This window comes from Hypanus sabinus, chromosome 9, assembly GCF_030144855.1.
Source record: "Hypanus sabinus isolate sHypSab1 chromosome 9, sHypSab1.hap1, whole genome shotgun sequence".
Lineage (NCBI taxonomy): Eukaryota > Metazoa > Chordata > Chondrichthyes > Myliobatiformes > Dasyatidae > Hypanus > Hypanus sabinus.
The window spans coordinates 46,290,631-46,311,718 of NC_082714.1; the positions used below are offsets into that span (position 1 = coordinate 46,290,631).

The 21,088-nt window shown below is 37.5% G+C and overlaps 1 protein-coding gene across 1 annotated transcript in view; it reads left to right on the forward strand.

The window, feature by feature from the left end:
* pigq (phosphatidylinositol glycan anchor biosynthesis, class Q) overlaps positions 1-21,088 on the forward strand; it is a 47,220-nt gene that overhangs the window by 19,112 nt on the left and 7,020 nt on the right. The window contains exons 5-9 of the mRNA XM_059979600.1: positions 1,657-1,783; positions 3,433-3,586; positions 16,019-16,130; positions 17,522-17,602; positions 18,725-18,839. Coding sequence (XP_059835583.1) covers positions 1,657-1,783; positions 3,433-3,586; positions 16,019-16,130; positions 17,522-17,602; positions 18,725-18,839 — 589 coding nt within the window. The remainder of the gene's footprint in view (positions 1-1,656; positions 1,784-3,432; positions 3,587-16,018; positions 16,131-17,521; positions 17,603-18,724; positions 18,840-21,088) is intronic.

Consider the following 21,088-nt stretch of genomic DNA (forward strand, 5'->3'; position numbering starts at 1 on the left):
TGATACTTGATGTCATTTGTGCATTGACGTTACCAAATTTGACTTCATAACCAGAGCATAGAATCATAGTGCAGAACCAAAAAGGGGCATTCAGCAGACTGAGTCTATACTAGTTATTCTCAAGAATATTCTGGCTGTTTCTCTGTTTTCCCATAATTTTTTCTCTCTCCAAGTACATATTTATCTAATTCCATTGCGAAGCATGCCATTGAAGCAGCTATGTGTTGTGCTTAATTAATTTTAAAATGTTACTTTCTCATCTTGCCTTCGGCTCTTTTGTCAATTATACCCTATAGTTTTTGACTCTTTAGCATTGGAAATAGTTGTCTGCATCTATTTTATTTAAGCCTTAATGATTTGATATAAACCCTTTAATCACCTTCTTATCCTTTACTCAGTTACAAGAATATCTTCCGTTCTTTATTCACAGTTATTTTCCCTCAACTCTGAAATCATTCAAATGAAAATCTACTGGTTCTCCAGTCTGCCCGTCCTTCCTAAATGATGATGCCCTGAATTGGCTATAATACCTCAAGTGCAGCCAAATTAGTGTTTCATATTACTTTACCATAACTTCTTGAAGTTTGTATTTTCTCTCTCTATTTAGCCCAAGAACCCATGTGCTTTATTAATTGCTTTCGAAACATCTCCAACCACTTTCAAGAAATTGTGTGCTTTAAAGATTCCAATTAGCTTGTAGTTTTGTTCCACATACTTTCCAACAAAATGTTGCTTCACACCAAAGTCCATCTAGTTTCAGTTGTCATATCTGCCATTCCACCAGCCTGACTTTGTCCCTTTGAATTTGATCATCTTCCTTTGTGTTCATTTCCGTGTCTTGTGCCGTCTGTAATTTTTGACCCTTTTTCCTATTGCCCCATGTCTAAGCATTAATGTATATCAAAAATAGCAGTATTTTTTATACTGAACTGAGGAGAAAACAGTCCCTTTAATACAATGAACAGCCTTTCACTAGCACTGTGTTCCAACCCTTGAATAATCTGTGATGCCAGTGCCCCTTTATCCCATCAGTTTCTGTTTCAGTTCTGACAGTTTTATTAAACACCTTTTGAAAGTCCATTTACAGTACAATTACTGTCAGATTCAGATTAAGATTCTTTTATCACATGTACATCAAAACTTACAATAAAATGCATCATTTGTGTTAACCAGCAACACAACTTAAGAAAGTGCTGGGGGCAGTCCACAAGTGTCACCACACATTCCGGCACCAACATAACATGTCCTTATCCATCCTCTCTATTATCTCATTAATAAAACATTCATTGCGAGTTGCCTTTGGCTGCTTTGCTTTCAAAGATACTTGGATGACATTTGACAATGTAGGTTAAACTGGTAAAGAAATCCTACATGTAAATGGGCAAAATAACAGGAATTTGTGAAGGATTTTAAAACTCTGATTAAACTACTAAACGTATTTAAGCTACATTATATGAGTGGTGTGAACATTTACATGTAAAGCAATGTGGAATATGATACATGATAAGTAGCCGTAAACCAAACTCAGTGGTAGACAAAAACATTGAAAATAAGTTAATTGTTCTTGTTATAAAATAATCTGTAATATGAAATCTAGAATTTATGAGTACCTTCAATGCTTAAAATCCATGCTGATGTGATATTTTGTGACAACAGCATATTGCCAAAGAGTTGGAGAAATTGCTAGAGTGGCTGATGGGAGCTCCTGCTGGCTTGAAGATGAACAAAGCGCTAGATGAAGTACTGGGACATTTCTTTCTTTATCATATTCATCTATGGATAAGTAAGTTACCTTTTTTTGTCAACACTTCTGAACTGATATGCTTGGAAAGGGTCTGGAATACATTAACAAGAAAAATCACAGAACAAAGGAGTAACATTTGGAAGTAGACTGTGGGCCTGTTCTCTGTATACTTCAGAAGAATGGGGGGGGTGGTGGGGGAGGTAAGAGTGTCAATGAAACCTCCCAGAAATTGAAACCCTGAATGGAGTGGACATGGACAGAGTATTTATAGTAGTACAAGAGTCTAAAACCAGAGTAGGGATGAGGGGAATTTCTTTAGCTAGAGAGTGGTGAGTCTATGGTGAGAGGCATTGATCGTATGGATAGTCAAAGGTTTTTTCCCAGGGCTGAAATGGCTGCCACAAGAGGACACAGGTTTAAGGTGCTGGGGAGTAAGTACAGAGGAGATGTCAGGGGTAAGTATTTTACTCAGAGTGATGAGTGTGTGGTATGGGCTGCCGGCATCAGTGGTGGAGGCGGATGCAATAGGGTCTTTTAAGAGACTTTTAGGTAGTTACATGCTTAGTAAAATAGAGGGCTATAGGTAAGCCTAGTAATTTCTAAGGTAGGGACATGTTCAGCACAACTTTGTGGGCCAAAGGGCCTGTATTGTGCTGTAGGTTTTCTATGTTTCTATGCATTCATAGCTATAGATGGTGGTGGAAGTCAAGTCATTGGGTATACTTAAAGCAGAGATAGATTGACTCTTGATTAGTAAGGGTGTCAAAATTTACAGAGACAAGGCAGGAGAATAGGATTGAGTGGGAAAAAATAAATCAGCCATGACTGAATGGTGGAGTAGATTCAATGGGAAAAATACCCTAATTCTGCTTCAATACTTATGGCCTCATTCTGCTTCTGTTGTAAGGCCCTGTATGCACTGAGTTATCCAGAAACAGGTCTTTGAACAAAATGTTAGTTGACAATCCAACTGTTTAATCATTCTTAACAGACATTGTATTGAAGGTTAAAATGATTTTTGAGCAGTTTCGAGTCAAGAGAGGTGATGTCAAGAAGACAAGGGGCCAACCATTTCTTTTTTGGTGAGGTAATCATCATAATCATTATGTGCTGTGTCATTTGCCATGGGTGGACATGATTTTTGACCATGATAGTTTTGGGCAAATTTTTCTACAGAAAAATTGCCATTGCTGCCTTCTGGGCAGTGCCTTTACAATATGAGTCACCCTAGCCATTGTCAATACTCTTCAGAAATTGTCTGCCTGTTATCAGTGGTTATAAAACCAGGACTTGTGATATGCACCTACAACCATCATACAACCATCCACCACCAGCTCCAATGACTTCATGTGACCCTGATCCAAGAGGTGCTGCACCTTGCCCAAAGGTGACCTGCAGGCTAGCAGAGGGAAGGAATGCCTTACACCTCATTTGATAGGGACGTACCTCCACCATGACACTCCTTGGTGAGGTAAAGCGGGAGTAAGTAATGTGTTTATGGCTGTCCAAAGCAATTTTTTTCAACAAGGTTGTGATAAATGACAACTTTACTTGTTGAAAAGGGGAAAATCAAACCAGTAACCAGTATGTACAACAAACAGAGAAAATTTTGGTAAAGGTGCGGTCTTGTTCAGAATTTCAGAGTTTCTTTGATCCTGATACTAATTCAGTGCATGTTTACTCCATAGGTTATATCCATCTGATGTCTCCATTTATTGAAATGATCCTGTGGTATGTTGGACTATCAGCGTGTCTTGGCTTGACTGTGGCCTTGTCCATCGTTTCTGACATTATTGCACTCCTGACATTTCATATCTACTGTTTTTATGTATATGGGGCCAGGTAAGATATCAACCTTTTCCGAGAACTTAGAACAGATTAATAGCTAGGAACACACAATTGAAAATGAAAGATCATAAAATGTGGATTGAGTAAACAAAAATATTAGTTATGTTCCGGGATGGTAAAAAGTAATTGTTTACAACCCAGGTAGACAGCTGACATTGTTTTGTGCACAAGAAGCAACAGCATTCCGAATTTGCATTTTACCAAATAAGCAGGCCAAACATATCTCATAAATGTCCCAAAGCATTCCATGTGGACATAATTGTCTGTCATGTCATCTTCGTCACAGGAGGTTTGATTTGCTGTCACCACCACTATCTAGGGAAAGGCACCATGTGATTACGCCGATTCTACCCATGGTGGTTGAAAAAAAATCCTACAAAAACTGTCTTAAAATTACTTGAGTTTCCAGTTTCTGATGGTGTTCATGACAGTATACACTTTGTTGTGATTCAGGTGTAACTGATCTCAAAAGGCTAATTTAATGCATGGGACCTTTTTGACCTTTTACAGTGCTGTGTTCTTTTACCAGTGTATGGTGTGTTAAGAAGCATTAACTGCATAACTCAACATGTGGTGGTTCAGTGGGGGTTTAATGTTTATGAATGATTTGTCACCTCACTACATATCAATAACAGTTTAGCGTTAGTTTGGCATTTCCTATATCTAAAAGTATTCATAAACATTCCTTTAAATAATTTAATATGTTTTTGAATAAAATCATAAATGCAATGCCAACTATTTCTACAGGAAATTTAAAAGTAGTAAGTACTGCTAGAATACAGTTTTGTATTCATAATTTATGTTTAATTTGATTAATGCTCTAGCCAAAGATGACTTTAATCTTTCTGGCCTGAATTTTAAAGGAACAAATCTTCTGTAACTGGATATTGTATCACTGGGTGGCGCTAAAGGTCTTCATTTTTCTCTCCCTCTCCCTCTCCCTCTCCCTCTCCCTCTCCCTCTCCCTCTCCCTCTCCCTCTCCCTCTCCCTCCCCCTCTTCCCCCCCCCCCCCCCCCCCATGGTTGGAGTGCATCTTTCTTCAAAATTAATGTGTTTTACTAAGAAACTATTCAACCTATATTCGAGATGATTCCTTATCTGGTCTCTCATATTTAGCATTAGTTCAGAATATTGTTCTGATTGATTCTTCAGTCATAAGTCTTTAATTATCTTTAACCTGTACGTGAGCCAACAGGGATTCCTTGATGTTACAATTGTTAAATACAAAACTATTTCATTGAAAAAAACATAATTATTTGCTAAGAGATTAGAATATTCATTGTCACATCTGCTAATGCCATTTGTTTAAAAGATCATTTAACTCCATTGGCAAGTACGATTAGTAAATTTGCAGATGACAGAGAAAAAAAGGTGGTGTCTTAGACAATGAACATGTTCATCAAATATTACAACAGGATCTTGATCAGCTGGATAAGTAGGCAAGGAATGGAAAATGGGGTTAAATTCAAGGTGTTGCACTTTGAGAAGCAAAAGCAGAGTTGGACTTTTACAATGAACAGTAGGGCCGTGGGAGTGTTATAGAACAGAGAGACCTAGGAATACCAGTACATAGATCGCTGAGAGTGGTGTTGCTAGTAGACAGGAAGTTGAAGAGGGCTTTTGACACACTGGTTTTCGGTCAGGCAATTGATTATAGAAGTTGGGATATTATGTTGCAGTTATACATGATTATGGTGAGAATGCATTTGGAGTATTGTGTTCAGTTTTGGTCACCCTGCTACAGGAAAGATGCCATTTAGCTGGAAAGAATGCAAAATGATGTACAAGAATGTTACTCAGATTTGAGGAAATGAATTATAGAGAGAGGCCGTGTAGGAGTACACTATTTATTTGGAGCATAAGAAACTGTAGAGTGATCTTATTCATGTATAAAATCAGGAAGGGCATAGATAGGGTGGATGCACAGTCTTTTTCCCAGATTTGGGGAATCAAGAACTAGAGGATTTAAGTTCAAGTTGAGAGGGGGTAAGATATAATATGAACTTGAGGGGCAGTTTTTTCTACTCATAGGATGATCATGGAATGAGCTTCCAGGGAGAGTAGTTGAGGCAGGTGCATTAAGAACATTTAAAAGATACACGGACCAGAAAAATTTATCGGGACAGAGGCTAAGCCATATGGAATGAGCTTAGATGGGCATCTTGGACAGAAAAGACCGATGGGGCTGAAATGTCTGTTTCCGTGCTGTATGACTCTTCTTGTACGATAAAGTAGATAATTACTTGGTCCTTGAAATGGAATGATTTTTAAAATGTATCTTATTTATAAACAGTTGAAAGATATCAATGTTAAACTAAAAAAGTTACGTAAGCTGTAATTCAGCGGTTTCAGGAAAGTAAATGGAAACTGGTATGTTTAAGATCAACTGAAAGTTGTTTGAAGACAAATTTCCACAGTATTTAAAATACAAAAATGAAAATTGGAAAGATGAGAAGATCTTTCAGCCCTAATTGCTTCCTTCTTAGGTTTATACTTGAGACTAAAACAGGACAATCCTTCCTTGGTGTTTTCCTTAATTGTCAGTATAATTGACAGTGCCAATGATTTTCAATGATCATCTAGTGCATTTAGTGTCAATGTAGTTTCTCGGATGTTTTAGTGGGTCTTCTTCCAAACCCTAAAATTCTAAGTATAACATCCACCGTACAACCTAACATTTTTTGGTGTTTCCTCATTTGAATTTGAGTTTGCTTTCAATAAATATATTTTTTTTTAAATGATGAAACTGAATATCCAAATTCTGGTTTAAAACCATGTCAGTTTTTCTTCATTTTGTATCAGTAGTGCATGCTTCATATGACAAAAAATATCAAAGAAAATACTGTCATTCTATATTTCTTCAGCTTTCATTTTTGGGATGTAAATGCTATTAATAAGGCCAGTGTTTATTCCTATCTCTGTTTGCCTCTCTGTATTCTCATTGATCTTCAGTTCATCAGCCAGTCCTGATGCAGGGTTTGAACCCCAAACCTCATCGGTTCCTTTCCTATCACTGATGCTGACTTCGTCCATCAGGTTGCTTCTCTCTTGTGTCTCTATTCTTATTCATCTTCGGTTTACATCTTCTCCATGTAATTAACAGGTCTTCATACCCTTCTCAGCCATTCTGTCTGTCATGGTATCCGCCTTACGAACAGACATTCTCTTTGGTCTCTTCATCCCCTTTTCTCTGCAACTTACAGTAAAACCCTTTTTTGATTTCTTTCTTTTCCTAGCTCTCAATCTCAAATGTATGTACTCCTGGTATTTTTCCGAGTGTAGTGTAGTTAGCATGATGGTAGTTATGCTCCACAAGTTGTACGATGTCCATGGCATGGTATGAAGATGTGACTTTTTGCAAGGACAGTGTACTGAATATCCTACCAGTGCTATTGTGTAGAGATGTTTCTGGAATAGATAGACGAGGGAAGCTGAGGTCAAGTAGGGTTTTCTCTCATTTTGGTTTCTTCACTCTGTTACTGACCTAATTTGACAGCTATGTCCTTCAAGGCTCAGCCAGCTTGGTCAATGATGGTGTGACCTAACCATTTCTGCTGACAGATATTGATGTTCTCCATCTAGAATACATTATCTGTTCTTGTTACTGTACCTGTGGTCGTTAGATTTTGCCCAGTATGGAGAAGCATTAATTCAGCAGCTCAGGGAGGATGGTAGATGGTATTTGGGAGAAGATGGTGAACGTGCTGTTATTACTATAATTCATGGGGTCTGGAATCTATGTCGAAGACTCCCAGGGCAGCATCTACATCCTGTACAGAATGACTGCTTACCCTCTGGCAGGATAGGATATTCCCTTAGATTCTGATGGAGCAGTCTGGCATTCTATCTGTAGGGATGATCCTAAGCTTATGACCTGATCTGGATCTGATCGTGGAGTGGTCTCAGATATATATATTGCATATGTGATAGATAATATGCAAGATTACTTTTGATGAGAGGTACTTTGGCATTGATCTAACCACTGAATTCAGACAATGTTCCATCTGATTTTATTCCTGTTCTCAGTAATGCTATAACAAAATGTTTTGCCTGGCCAGTTCAGGGGGCTGTTTGAAGTAAACCATATTGCTCTGAGTCCAGATTCACATTTAGACCAAATCAGCTGTGGTAGTAGATCTGTTTCTCTGAAGGAGATTAGTGAACCAGATGCATTTTTCAAACAATCCAGTGGTTTATGTTTTAAATTTCTTTTTTTTTTTTTGTAAACAAAACTAGATTTAAATTTCACAGCTGTCATGTTGGGATTGGAACTTGATTCCCTAGATTGTCAATTCAGAACTCTGGATTACTAATCAAACCACTGTGCTAGAGTTAACAGAAGTTACAGGATACTTGATGAGCCAGCTTTTCTGAATCCCTTTTGTACATTTTTGTAATGAACGCCTCCTTAAGTAAATACTGTTTGTATTATACTTATTTATCTTGTATCCCTTTTAAACCACATAATAACCATCTACTAAAGTATTTTAAACTTAGTTTTCTTTTGTTAATCATAAAATGCCACTTCCTGCTGAGCTGCAGTTGTAGAAGTATCAGCAGTCCTTCAACTGGCTTGACCATTTAGTTCTGAAATAAAATCATGAATATTAACTTGCTAAATCAATCATAACATGCATCTCAATTGAGCTTTATCCAGCTTTCCCTTCCCTAAAATACAATTGTGCACTTTTCACAGAAAACTGTGGAAAGTTTTCACTTACATTGTTTTGGGGAGAAGGAACTATCCTGTACAACTGAATCTTTTTAAACTGATAGCTTGTTTTAACATGGCTTGTTAACAAACCTGATTGAGAATACTTAACAATCGTTGTGGAGGAATGCTTGTTTTCAAAGTGCTGTGCAATCAGTCTTTCAAACACATTTTTGGGATGATGGCAATAAAAACACAACTAAGTAGCAAATAATTTTATATTTAAACTGCCTACCGCTAAAGTTTAATGGAGATGCATTGTAAAAAGGAAATTTACTTTTTCTTGTAATGATTTTAATACTAAATTATTATTGTTAAAGAAATTCGTCAATGAATGCTTGAGATCTTCGTTTTAAGCAGGCTCCCTTCATAGTTTTAAAATTGTCATTGGATTCCAGACTCTCTACTAGAATTAGCCCTGCATCCTTAGCAAGAGATACAGACCTGACTTTCTGTACCATCTGCTTTCTAGTAACTGATGTGGAGTATCCACTTGTAGATCACGTGCTACAAGTTTGATTTTTATCCCCACTTAACCTCCCCACACTGTTGCTGTTGTTTTCCTGCACCTCACAAGTTCAAGGTTTTAAATACATGATTAATGTACACTTGGGTAACGTATGGAAGTCACCAGCTCCTTGAGAAACCTTATGACTGAGATATTTGAAAAACCGTAAACTTGATACTATAAATCTGAAAACAAAATCACAAAATGCCAAAAATATCAGAAGATCAAGGCTGCATTTTTGGAGAGAAATGGATCAGCCTGATATACAAATCTATACACAAGTGCTACTGGATATACTTATTTCCAGCATTTCTGTTTTTTTTTAACTGAAGTATTATTGTTTCTGAAAGTAGAGAAAATAAAATTGAGTTACTGCGGAAAAATACCTTCTTTACAAAACCTTAGAAACAATTCACAATTATAGTTCAAAATCTATCGCCATCACTAGAGCTGCTGAGTTTGAAATTGTGAATTATTTGCCATGATATGTTAATGAATTTGTTTTATTTTTTTTTGTTTTAAACCTTCAATACAGATACACATGAGATAAATATGCATGCACTAATAATGTGAGTTGTTATAAACTGGCATACATGATCCAGAATCCTGGGCTAATTATCCTGTTTCAATTCTTGTCACAGCAAATGAAGAATTTTTTTTTGAAATTAATAAGTCATATAACTGCATCTTATTCACTAATGTCCTACTGAGGAAATCATTCTTAACCTAAGCTTGCTTGTATATGATTACAACAATGTGGTTGACTATTATGCCAAGGCTAGGTTGAGGTTTCTGTCAAGTGTTCATTTCTTTCTCTATTAGCCCCTATTTAGAGCAGCAAGAATGGATCCCTGGTCAGTGGTGTGCTCCCCTTGTAGATTCTTAGAGCTGGGAGACCTTCAGTGTCCCTGCTGGTGTCTCTGTGAGAAGTACTTCTGGGTGAGTTCCCTCCACACTAGTTAGGGAGCTGGAGATGGATGACCTACAGTTCATTTGGGAGAATAAGGAGTTGATACTTGGGAGCTACTGGGAGGCAGTCACACCTGAGTTGCAGGTGACAGGTGGCTGCATGATGGTCAAGAGAATAAAGGAGAATGGACAAGCAGTAAAGAGTACTCCTGTAGCCATTCCCCTCAATAATAAGTTTACCACATGGGTGCTGTTGGAGGAATGACCCACTAAGGGGAAGCCACAGCGGCCAGGTCTCTAGCACTGAGTTTGGCTCTGTGGCTCAGAAGGGAAAAAGGGAGGAGAGAAATTGTGTTAGAGGATTCAGTAGTTAGGGGAACAAAACAGGAGATTCTGCAGATGTGTTGAAGACTCCTGTATGGTATATTGCCTCCCAGATGCCAGGGGCAGGAGTGTCTGAGAATCACAATCAGTTTAATATCACCAGCATATGTCATGAAGTGTATTGTTGTGTAGCAGCATTACATTACAAGGTTGGGTTCACAACATTCTTAGAGAGAGGGTTAGCAGCCAAAAGTCAGAGTACCAAGGGAGGAAAGGAGATAAAGTCCTGAAGGGCAATTATAGGGAGCTAGGTTAGAAGCTAAGAAGCAGACAATGCCATTTGCCAGTGAGTGTAAGAATAGTACAATATGGCAAATAAATGTATGGCTGAAGAATTAGCGCAGGGGTCAGGGTTTCAGTTTTGTGGATCATTGGGATCTCTTCTAGGGAAGTTAATGACCTGACCTTAGAACTTGAGGGATACCAATATTCTTGCAGGCAGGTTGGCTAGAGCTGTTGGCTAGGGGCTTAAGCGAGGTTGGCAACAGTGATATGCCATAGGATGGAGCAGTTGGTGTAAGAGTAGATGCAACTTGTAGCAAAAAAAATATAGATGGGTGGGTTTGTAAGATTACAGGTGATACAGAGATTGGTGGTGTTTTAGATAGCATAGAAGAGTTCCAAGGAATACAGCAGGATATAGATCAGTTGTAGATATGGGCAGGGAAATAGAAACCTTCAAGAAGCACATGCATATGTGGGAAATGAAAGGATATGGACATTGTGTATGCAGAAGAGATTGGTTTTGTTGGGCATTTGATTCCTAATCCTCATTATCTTGACCACCAACCAGACCCAATGAAACATCTCACCCCGAACATTGACAGCTCATTTCTTTACAAAGCTGCTGCCTGACTTGCTGAAGTTCATCCAGCATTTTGTGTGCAATGCTCATGATTTCCAGCATCTGCAGAATCTTTTTGTGTCCCATATTACCAGTTTAATTGGTTTGGCACGACAATGTGGGCAGAAGGGTCTGTTCCTCTGCCCTACTGTTCTACGCTCTAAAATGTTTCAACCCAACTCGGACATGTTTGTGAGCATATTGCAGCTGCAGCATTTGTAGCTTGTACAATACAACCTTACGTAATTCTGACTACAAATTAATGAAAACATAAGCTATTATGCACCACTGAATATTATTAACTTTGTTTCCAGCATTTGCATTTCTTGTGAGTGCTATTACAGCATTTCTTTATCCTAATCTAGAAGGCTTATACTGGAGAGCAGAAGGCCATTATTATTTGTATAAAGTTCACTCAATGTGGACCAGTTGGAATTTTTATTTCCCAAACAAAGATACTTTTCAGTCACAGTTTCCAGGAAAAAGATATGATCCTTGCAAGCAATTATTGCATACTATAAAGAAGCATTGTTTGACAGATTTTGCAGTCTTATAAACTGTGTGCATGTTGAATATTGAAATGCTTCCTGTTACTTTATATTCCGCTTGCTCATGTTGTCATAAATTATGAAATTGCAATGGGTGCAGACATTGAGGATGTGCAAATGTTGTACTGAATAGTTTACTAAAATGAAATTTCATCCAACTTTTTTAATGTGTGCCTGACAGTTTGTAAAACAGATGGGAATCCATTTAAAGACAATATTGCAATCAGAAGCTGGATGTTTTCTAGTGCTTTAAAGAACGTAGCTTTGGAGATTCTTCCGAACAGTAAAACTTTTTAATTTGTGTTTCTTTTTTTTATTCCATTTTCTTTCCATCTTTCAGGTTATGTTATCTGACATTCTTTAGTCGATAAGGGAATTGAACTGGAAGGAATAATCAAACACAAAAAGTTGATAGATTTTGGAACTAAAACGCCCACAATCATAGGCATTAATCATTTCTTTAATCATCACTGTTTCATTTTATAAAAGTGAGAAATGGACTTGGAACTTAATCCAGTTTTTGATCAATTGTAGTGTACTATAAGTATGAATATTTTCTCCTACTGCATAGCTTTAGGCAAAACAAGAAAGAATGCATTTGTTCACTTCAGTTTCTCTTTTTGTTTGATATTATTCCCCTTAAAAGTTGGCCCCATGCAGTTTCAATTGACAGCTTTAACTTTTTGTTTAAGAGGAATGAAGGTTATTGATCTTACACCCTGCAAGATTGCAAATGGTTGAGTTGGTAAAACCAGAAACAACCTGCTGATTGCTGATCCATGAGTAAAGCCACAGTAATTATTCTTCACAAAATAAAATGTGTTGGAACCAATCTAAACTTTACTGTGATATCAGTTAAATTGTGATTGTATTACCTAACAAGTTGTCTGAGATGTCCAATCCATTTTAATAGTCATGCTTTATTTACATCAGAAGACTCGTATTTGAACTATCAATCTCCGGTGGCTAACTGATAAAGCTAAATCAAAAAATGGCGGTAAAAGAGTTAAAGGAGTATTTGGTACAGTCAAAAGAAACTAAATGGATTAGTAAAAAAATTGTAGGCTAGGAACATCATTCATGCTTCACGGTGTTCCAAAAATTAGCTGCGTGACTTGCAGTCTGAGGCTCTGAGTAGCCTGCATTGGTCAATTGAAAGAGTATAGATGCACCACTATAACCATCGTTACCTAAAAATATTATCCTGGAACTGCATATCTCTATTTTCTTGCCATGGCATGGCATCTACTTAAAAGATGTGGGTACCCTAGGCACCTCAACTTTCCAGGAAAATGGAAACTATGAGTTTCTATAGAGGGCTATAGGTAACCCTAGGTAATTTCTAAATTAAGTACATGTTCGGCATAGCATTGTGGGCCAAAGGGCCTGTATTGTGCTGTAGGTTTTTTATGTTTCTAAATTGGTAAGAGGTGGAAACTGTCCAGTAAAGTGCTACGATTTTCAAATGTGATAGTGAAAATTTGTGACATTATTTTTATTATTGAGCTTCTGCAGCATTACTGTTGAATGTCTATTTTATTTAAGAATGGCTTGTAACTATTCTTGGTTCTTCACTCAACCCTGGAACAGGATGCTCTTCATTAACTACAACTCTGCATTCAGCACTATCCTCACCTCAAAACTAATCAATAAGCTCCAAGACCTAGGCCTTAATGCCTCCTTCGGCAACTGGATTCTCAATTTCCTCTTACATACCCCAGTCAGTTCAGATTGGCAACAATATCTCCTCCAAAATCACCATCAGTGCAGGTGCACCACTAGGCTGTGTGCTTAGCCCCCTATTCTACTCACTTTATACTTATGACTGTGAGGCTAATTACAGCACTAATGCCATATTTAAGTTTGCTGATGACACCACTGTTGTTGGCTGTATCAAACGAGATAATGAATCAGTTTATAGGAGAGAGATTGAAAATTAGGTTAAATGGTGCCACAACAACAGCCTCATGCTCAATGTCAGCAAAACCAAAGAGCTGATTATTGAGTAGGAGGAAACCGGAGGTCTATGAACCAATCCTTGTCGGGGGATCAGAGGTGGAGAGGGTCAGCAACTTTAAATTCGTTGGTATTATCATTTCAGAGGATGTTGGCGCGTGGCCAAGTGGTTAAGGCTTTCGTCTGGTTATCTGAAGGTCGCTAATTCGAGCTTTGGCTGAGGCTTGTGTTTGTGTCCTTGAGCAAGGCACTTAACATTGCTCTGCGACGACACTGGTGCCAAGCTGTATGGGTCCTAATGCCCTTCCTTTGGACAACATCGGTGTGGAGAGGGGAGACTTGCAGCTTGGGCAACTGCCGGTCTTCCATAAAAAAAAACCTTGCCCAGGCTTGTGCTCTGGAAACTTTACAAGGTGCAAATCCATGGTCTATCGAGACTAACTGAGGCCTATATTCAGAGGATCTGCACTGGCATTACAGAGAAGTTATGGCAGCACCTCTACTGAAGTTTGTGGAAATTCACATGTCATCTAAAACTTTGACAAACTTCTACAGATGTGTGGTAGAGAGTATATTGATTGGTTGCATCATAGCCTGGATTGGAACAGAAAAGCCTACAAAAAGCAGTAGATACAGCACAGTCCATTACCGGTAAAGTCCTCCCCACCACTGAACACGTCCACAAGGATTAATGTTTCAGAAAAGCAGCATCCATCTTCAAGGATCCCCACCATCCACGCCTGTAAACGAATCCTAGGGTAATATATAGTGGCATATATGTACATTGATAGTAAATTTACTTTGAACTTTGTTTCAGTTCTCTTTCTTTTTCTTGTCCTTTCTGCCTTTGCCTCCCCTGACACACTTTTCTGTAATTTGTCTAAAGTTCCTCCGCACAGACTTTCACTGTACATCTTTATATTTGTGGAGTCAATATTCTTGCACTTCTCTCTACAGGCATTGTGCATTCATTGCAGGTCCTATAGAAGAAGGTAGATTGTAAGTCTCAGTCAACACCATCATTGTTCAAATAAATTTTAAGAAATTATTTTGATGTATAAACAAAAGGGTTGGATGTGTATAGATCTCTTAATGTTGTACAGACTGAATAGGACTCTATTGCAATTGAGTAACAGATTAAATTCCATTGAAGTCCAACTAGTTTAGTGAAATGTTTGCAAGTAACTGACACATAACTATTTGATCTGCACAGACACAAAGTATTTTGAGACTTGCTAAAATAACCTCCAATAATCTTTATTTAAACTTACATTTTACCATGTTCTAGGTGAAAGTTGTGTGAATAGGTCCAACGAAAAAATAATATATCACAGAACAAAAAAATTAAAAGGTTTGAACATTAAATGATGCAGAGTTTTAAGAGGTTAAAAGCATACATACAAATTATCAAAATTTCAGCCTGTTTCTGGCAGTGTTTTTTAATTCTTGTAACCTGTGATGAAAATCAAAAAGGAAACTGAACATTTGAATACTTTTAATAGGATTTTCAAAATGCAAATTTTACTGTCTCATAACATTGTGAAATACATTTTTATGGTTCAAAGTGAATTTATTATCTAGTACATATGTCACCATATACAAACCTGAGATTCACTTTATTCCAGTCACACTCAATAAATGCAATAATTATGATAGACTCAATGAAAGGCCACACCAACAGGGCAGACAACCAGTGTGCAAAAAACAACAAATTGTGAAATACAAAAAAATAGAAATAATAATAAATAAACAATATATATTGAAAAGAGAGGTGAAGAGTCCTTGGAAGTGAGACTGTGGGAACAGTTCAATGATGGGTCAACTGAAGCTAGCTCCTCTGCTTCAGGAGCCTGATGGCTGAGGGGTAATAACTGTACCTGAACCTGGTGGTGTGAGTCCTGAGGCTTCTGTACCACCTTACTGATGGCAATACCAGGAAAAGGGTGATTGGGGTCCCTGATGATGGATGCTGCTTTACTGCAACAATATTCCAAATAGATGTGCTCGATGTTTGGAAGGCCTTTACATGGGATGGACTGGGCTGTATTCACTACTTTTTGCAAGATTTTCCATTTAAAGGCATTAGTATTTCCATAGCATCTATGATGCAGCCAACCAATATACTCTCCACCACACATCTATAGAAGTTTGACAGAGTTTTAGATATTATGCTAAATCTTCGCAAACTCCTAAGGAAGAAGAGGCACTGCCATGCTTTCTTCGTAATTGCATTTGCGTGCTGGACCCAGGAAAGGCCCTCTGAAATGATCACTAAGGAATTTGAAGTTGTTGACCCTCTTCCTCTGATTCGCCAATGAGATCTGACTCGTGGACCCCCTGTTTTCTCCTCCTGAACTCAATAATCGGCAAAGGATTATTTATGAAATTATTGCCATTGTTATTAATAATCAAATTGTACATGTACAAAGGAATTTGTTTTTAAAAAATCTGTCATGTTTTTAAACAGATTTTTTATAAACTGCCCTCCATGAAGATATTTTTTCTGTGCTGTAAAGTTTCCATATGTATAGTAAAACATGGAATTTTAATACATTTTGTATGTAGAATCTATTGTTTGAAGATCTACGGCTTGTCATCTCTCTGGCGATTGTTCAGAGGGAAGAAGTGGAATGTTCTGAGGCAGCGTGTGGACTCCTGCAGTTATGACTTGGATCAGGTGGAGTGTTTTTACCGATATCTACACTTACTGAGTGATAGAGCTATTGGGGGAAATATGTTCATATCTTTTTGTAATAGTAATTTGAAAAGTTTATGTACCCACCGGGTAAACATTCCTAGTTAGTTTGTTACATCTTATTCATGAGCCATATTAAATCTCATGACTTCCATAAATCCATAAAGGCAAATTTAAAATTATACCCCAATATAGATGGGTACAGCTAGGTGAAGAAGACAGGGTTTCTGGGGAAAAAAGAAGGCCGCACTGAGTCTATAAAGAGTACCTACGTATATACTTTGATAGTTAAATGACAAAGATCTTCAAGAAAACAGTGAAAATGCTCAGTAGGTCTTAGTGCATCCATGGTGAGAGAAATGGTATTACCATTTATCACATATTTTGGTACTATCTTATCTTGTAGTTGTCCATGCAGCCATGTAATTCCTATTTAATACAAAAAGAACTTGTCTACAAGATTGTAACATTCCAAAATGTAAAATTCCTTATTGCTGCATGTACAGCAGCAGGCCACTCAAACAGTTGATTCTTAAGGGATAATTACTTTCTCATAGCCTTTTCTAGAGGAAAAGTACAATGATCCCAATAAAAATCTTCAGTCTATATCAGGTGAAACTGGTTGAAGTTTCTTTGCATTGACATGGTCAATTTTTTGAACTAGGAAGTCGACTTCTAAAGCTGTGTTGAAATTGCAGACAGTTTTGCCTTCCTAGTTCCATCGGTAAGGGGTGATGCCAGGTCATTTTTCTTTCTACTTCTTAAACTTTATTGTTTTCTATTATTATAAAGGGCAATGTGGAGGAGAGGTTTGATATTTAAAGTTGCTTCAAGAGACTAAGTGCAAGAAGTCTCATTTGTGAAATTTGAGATTTTATCTATTGATGAAAGGTTGCCCTGCAGATTGGGTAAATGGTACTCTACCGACCTTCCTGCACACTCTTATTTTCCATTGCAGTATACATTTTTATTGAAAGCTGTTCTCCAGAGTAATGCTTCCTCTGCTGTAGTGTAGCTTTGACCTCAAATGCTCAATAGTTACAGGGCTTAGATTAGGAAATGAAACAATAAGCAACCCTTTCTCCTGTCCTATTGGATCACGGCAGAGCCTAATCTTCAAACATGCTTCCTATATTTTCCCAAATCCCTATATTTCATTGGAATCCAATCTTAGCCTTGAATCTTAAATGTGAATTAGAGTATTCTGAGGTGCATGGTTCTATAACCTTCTTCACCATAAGCTTGAACTTCCAAGGATCTGATGATGGGAGCTCTGGGTTTGTAAGAGTGGAGAGTGTTCCATAATCTTTTTAAAGTTATTAAATGCAGATTTTTACATAACAGCCACTAATCTCTTTTATTTTTGTTTGCAGCTGTTTATTGGAACATTGCTCTTCACTGTTCTCCTATTCCTCTTGCCAACCACGGCACTGTATTACCTTGTCTTTACACTGGTAATGAACTTTGGTTGTACTTCATTAAGCCTGATCAAGATGCACAAACTGCAATGTGATTAGTGTGAATGATCTATGAAAAGTCATCTTCCGTACTGTATCTGTAACTGTAGTATATAAAATGTAACTGTAGTATGATTATCTATATTTCTGTGATTAGACCATGGTTAAAAGGATGCTGCTTATGTGTTTATGGGATAGATTTTACATTCCTTCTTGTGCAGTCCCTCAGAATAAAGAATGATTTATGTCCATTTCAGTTCTTTGGGTTGTGAGGTAACAGAAAGTACTTGAGTAGTGCCTGGTGAAATGTTCTTCCATTTTCATTTACAAGAGCTTTTGACAAAGATTTGAGGTTATGGTGCCTTGTCAATTTTGATTGGTCATGGATCAGGGTTTCTCCAGAGTCAACCATTCTAGTGAGAGAGAGGGAGAGGGAGAGGGAGAGAGAGGGAGGGAGGGAGAGAGAGAGAGAGAGAGAGAGAGAGAGAGAGAGACACCTTTGACCCTCATCACTGGACTGCGCTGTGGGCACTAAGCCACTTTTTTATAATGCTGTTTCCATTGTAAATATATACTGGTATTTATTCACGTTTTATTCCATATCTGTCCTTTAACCTCAAACTTTATTTTTATATAATTCTTTATTCTTTATAGTTTTTGACTTTTTTGTTGCATGTCGTGTCCAGATGATCATACCACATCAAATGCCTAATACATGTAAATGTATATGACCAAATAAAGTTGACCCTTGAGTGAGTGAAAATGTTGCATTTATTTCAAGGAGACCTTTAGAACATTCTGGAAATGTCTTTAATACCCTCCTACTGATCTCAGGCTATGACAGACTTTGGAATGCTTCTTGTGAGCCAGTTATCAGGTATGTCATCAATTGTAGGACTGGTCAGGTTCACTAACATTGCTTATGCTGCTAGTGGATTTGGAGGATTTTGCAATGATAGTATCCACTGCTTTGACAAGCCCACCTATGTTCCTGAAGCAAACAGGAGGCTGAAGGATAGATTTTACACCAACCAAAAGAATAGGTGAATCATAAACAATTTATGTTTGAATGTTGTATTCACTCACTGACTTTGTCTTTTTGCTGTCTTTCTTTAACAGCTACGATTGGTGGTGGTAGTTATTCAGGGTCTCATTCACTTGCTCATGGACTTCATTAACACCCTCCCATTATTTGCATTAGGACTCAGACTGTGCCGGCCTTATGTCCTTGCAGGTATTGTAAAATCTGAATAAATTGTTAGATGCTTTAAGCTGTTAAACATTGGCATTGATTTTGATTATTGTCAAAGGAACAGCACTTATTATTTATTCCACTAATACTGGTTTTTTTTGCAATAGATCATTATCCTTTTCAGTACAGTGTACCTAAGAGGGCATCTGTGGAATTTTTGAACAGGGGAAGCAATATCCCACTCAGTTCCTCACTGACGCGGGCTGAATCTAAACTAGGAGATGTAATTTAGAACTTTTAGTTAATTATAAAATTGTACTATAACAAAATAAAGAAGAAAAAAATAAAGTCAACAATTTTATTAAACTCCAAAGTATTTACATTTTGAGAGAATAAATCACTTGTACATGTAAATCTTCAATGTCAGTATTTAAGATTTCATGCATTATGAATTTGTTTAGAATTGAATTCAACTGAATATTTTCAAATGTCTTTAGAGGTGCTATAATGTAACTTACTGCTGTAAGGGAGAGCTGGGCAACATCAATTGTAAATTGTACACTTCTATATTGAAGTGTATGTTTTCAGGCTTTGGACGTCCCTTACTGACTTATTTTATATTATTGATTAGATTAGCCTGTATTTCAGACTGCTGGCTGTTTCCATTTTAAATTTGAGATGCTCTCATGCTTAAATATCTCTACAGATACAGAAAAAAATCAGAAAATTACCAGCAAAGTTTGTAAGATGTGTGATAACATATGTTGAAACGTTATCCAGGTATAAATAAAATTCCAATAATCTGTTACCTGACTATTCAGAATTCCAAATAATTTGGGAACTGGGTCATTGGCTAATGATTCCTTCATTCCCTTTCACTCACCAGAATCCCAAAGCCAGTACATCTTTTCACACATCAGGACCCCAGTTTCCCATTCTGTATTCAAACTTAACAGGCTCACCTGAAAATTTATAAATCCATACTTATATATACATGCGTCACACAGTCCAGAAAATCTACTTGCCTGACACCACTAAGTCTCTGAGCGTGCCAGAGTAATGGAATTTTACTATAGTTTGATAACTGTAGAGGACTGTTAAAATTTCATTCATAGTTACATTTGTATGTTGTCCCCACCCATTTATTAAATCAAATTGGTACATAATGTATATTGGTAATAGATAAATCATAATGACCACGATGCCTTTATTCCAAAGAAGTATGGGTTAGGGTTAGTAAATTGTGGACATGCTATGTTGTTGCCAGCGGCATGGGACACTTACGGGCTGTCCCTATCATATCCTCAGATGTGTTTGTCGTTGACGCAGAAGATGCAGTTCACCCCTTATTTGAATGTATATGGTGACAGATCAAGCTAATCTTTAAGATACTCTGTGTATACTCATTAATTCAGCTACCAAATTTTACTGGCTTAGATTTATTCACAAACCTTCCCTGCCACCTCTCTCCTTTGAAACGTCCATACCAGATCCAGATCAGATATTTATACTGCTGGCCTGGAGCAACCTGCCTTCCAGCGACCAGCCCTGGAGAGCAGCATGGTTTCTAATAATGGGTTGAGGAAGCCTCATCTCCTGCTTCTTCTATTGTCAAATCTGTGAGCGTTATTTAACTTTTTAAAATATCTCTCACATTCAATAATAATTTTTTAAAATAACATATCTAAGAATGTTTGAGAATTATGTTTTAATATGATTTATTTTAAAAATAGAACTTGCAGCTCTACAATCACCATAGGTATCGATGTGGTTATAGATCCTGTGCTGGGTCTAGCTAGGCGCGATCAGCAGAACAATTCCCCAGCCTTCCCCCACCATCCCTAACATAAAGAAACAAACTAGAGGTCCAGCAGGTTGGGCATATTAACAGGTTTGAATTCCAAATATGTCTGGAAATTCTACATTTGATAACATATGCAGGAAAATCTCAGATTTTCATTTAAAAGGGGTGCATCACAGCACTAGTGATTTGGGGTCATTTTCTGCTGCTGTCTGAAGTGTTTGTACGTTTGCCCTGTGACCACATGGGATTCCTCTAGGTGCTCCAGTTACCTCCTACATTCCAAAGGTTGGAGTTAGTAAGTTGTGGGCATGCTACGTTGATGCCAGAAGCATGATGACACTTGCAGGCGGCCCCCAGCACATCCTCGGACTGTGTTGGTTGTTGAAGCAAAGGACGCATTTCACTGTATGTTTCAATGTACATGTGACAAATAAAGCTAATCTTTCTAATCCTTAATGCCTGAGACAGCTTAAAATTTGCTTTATGA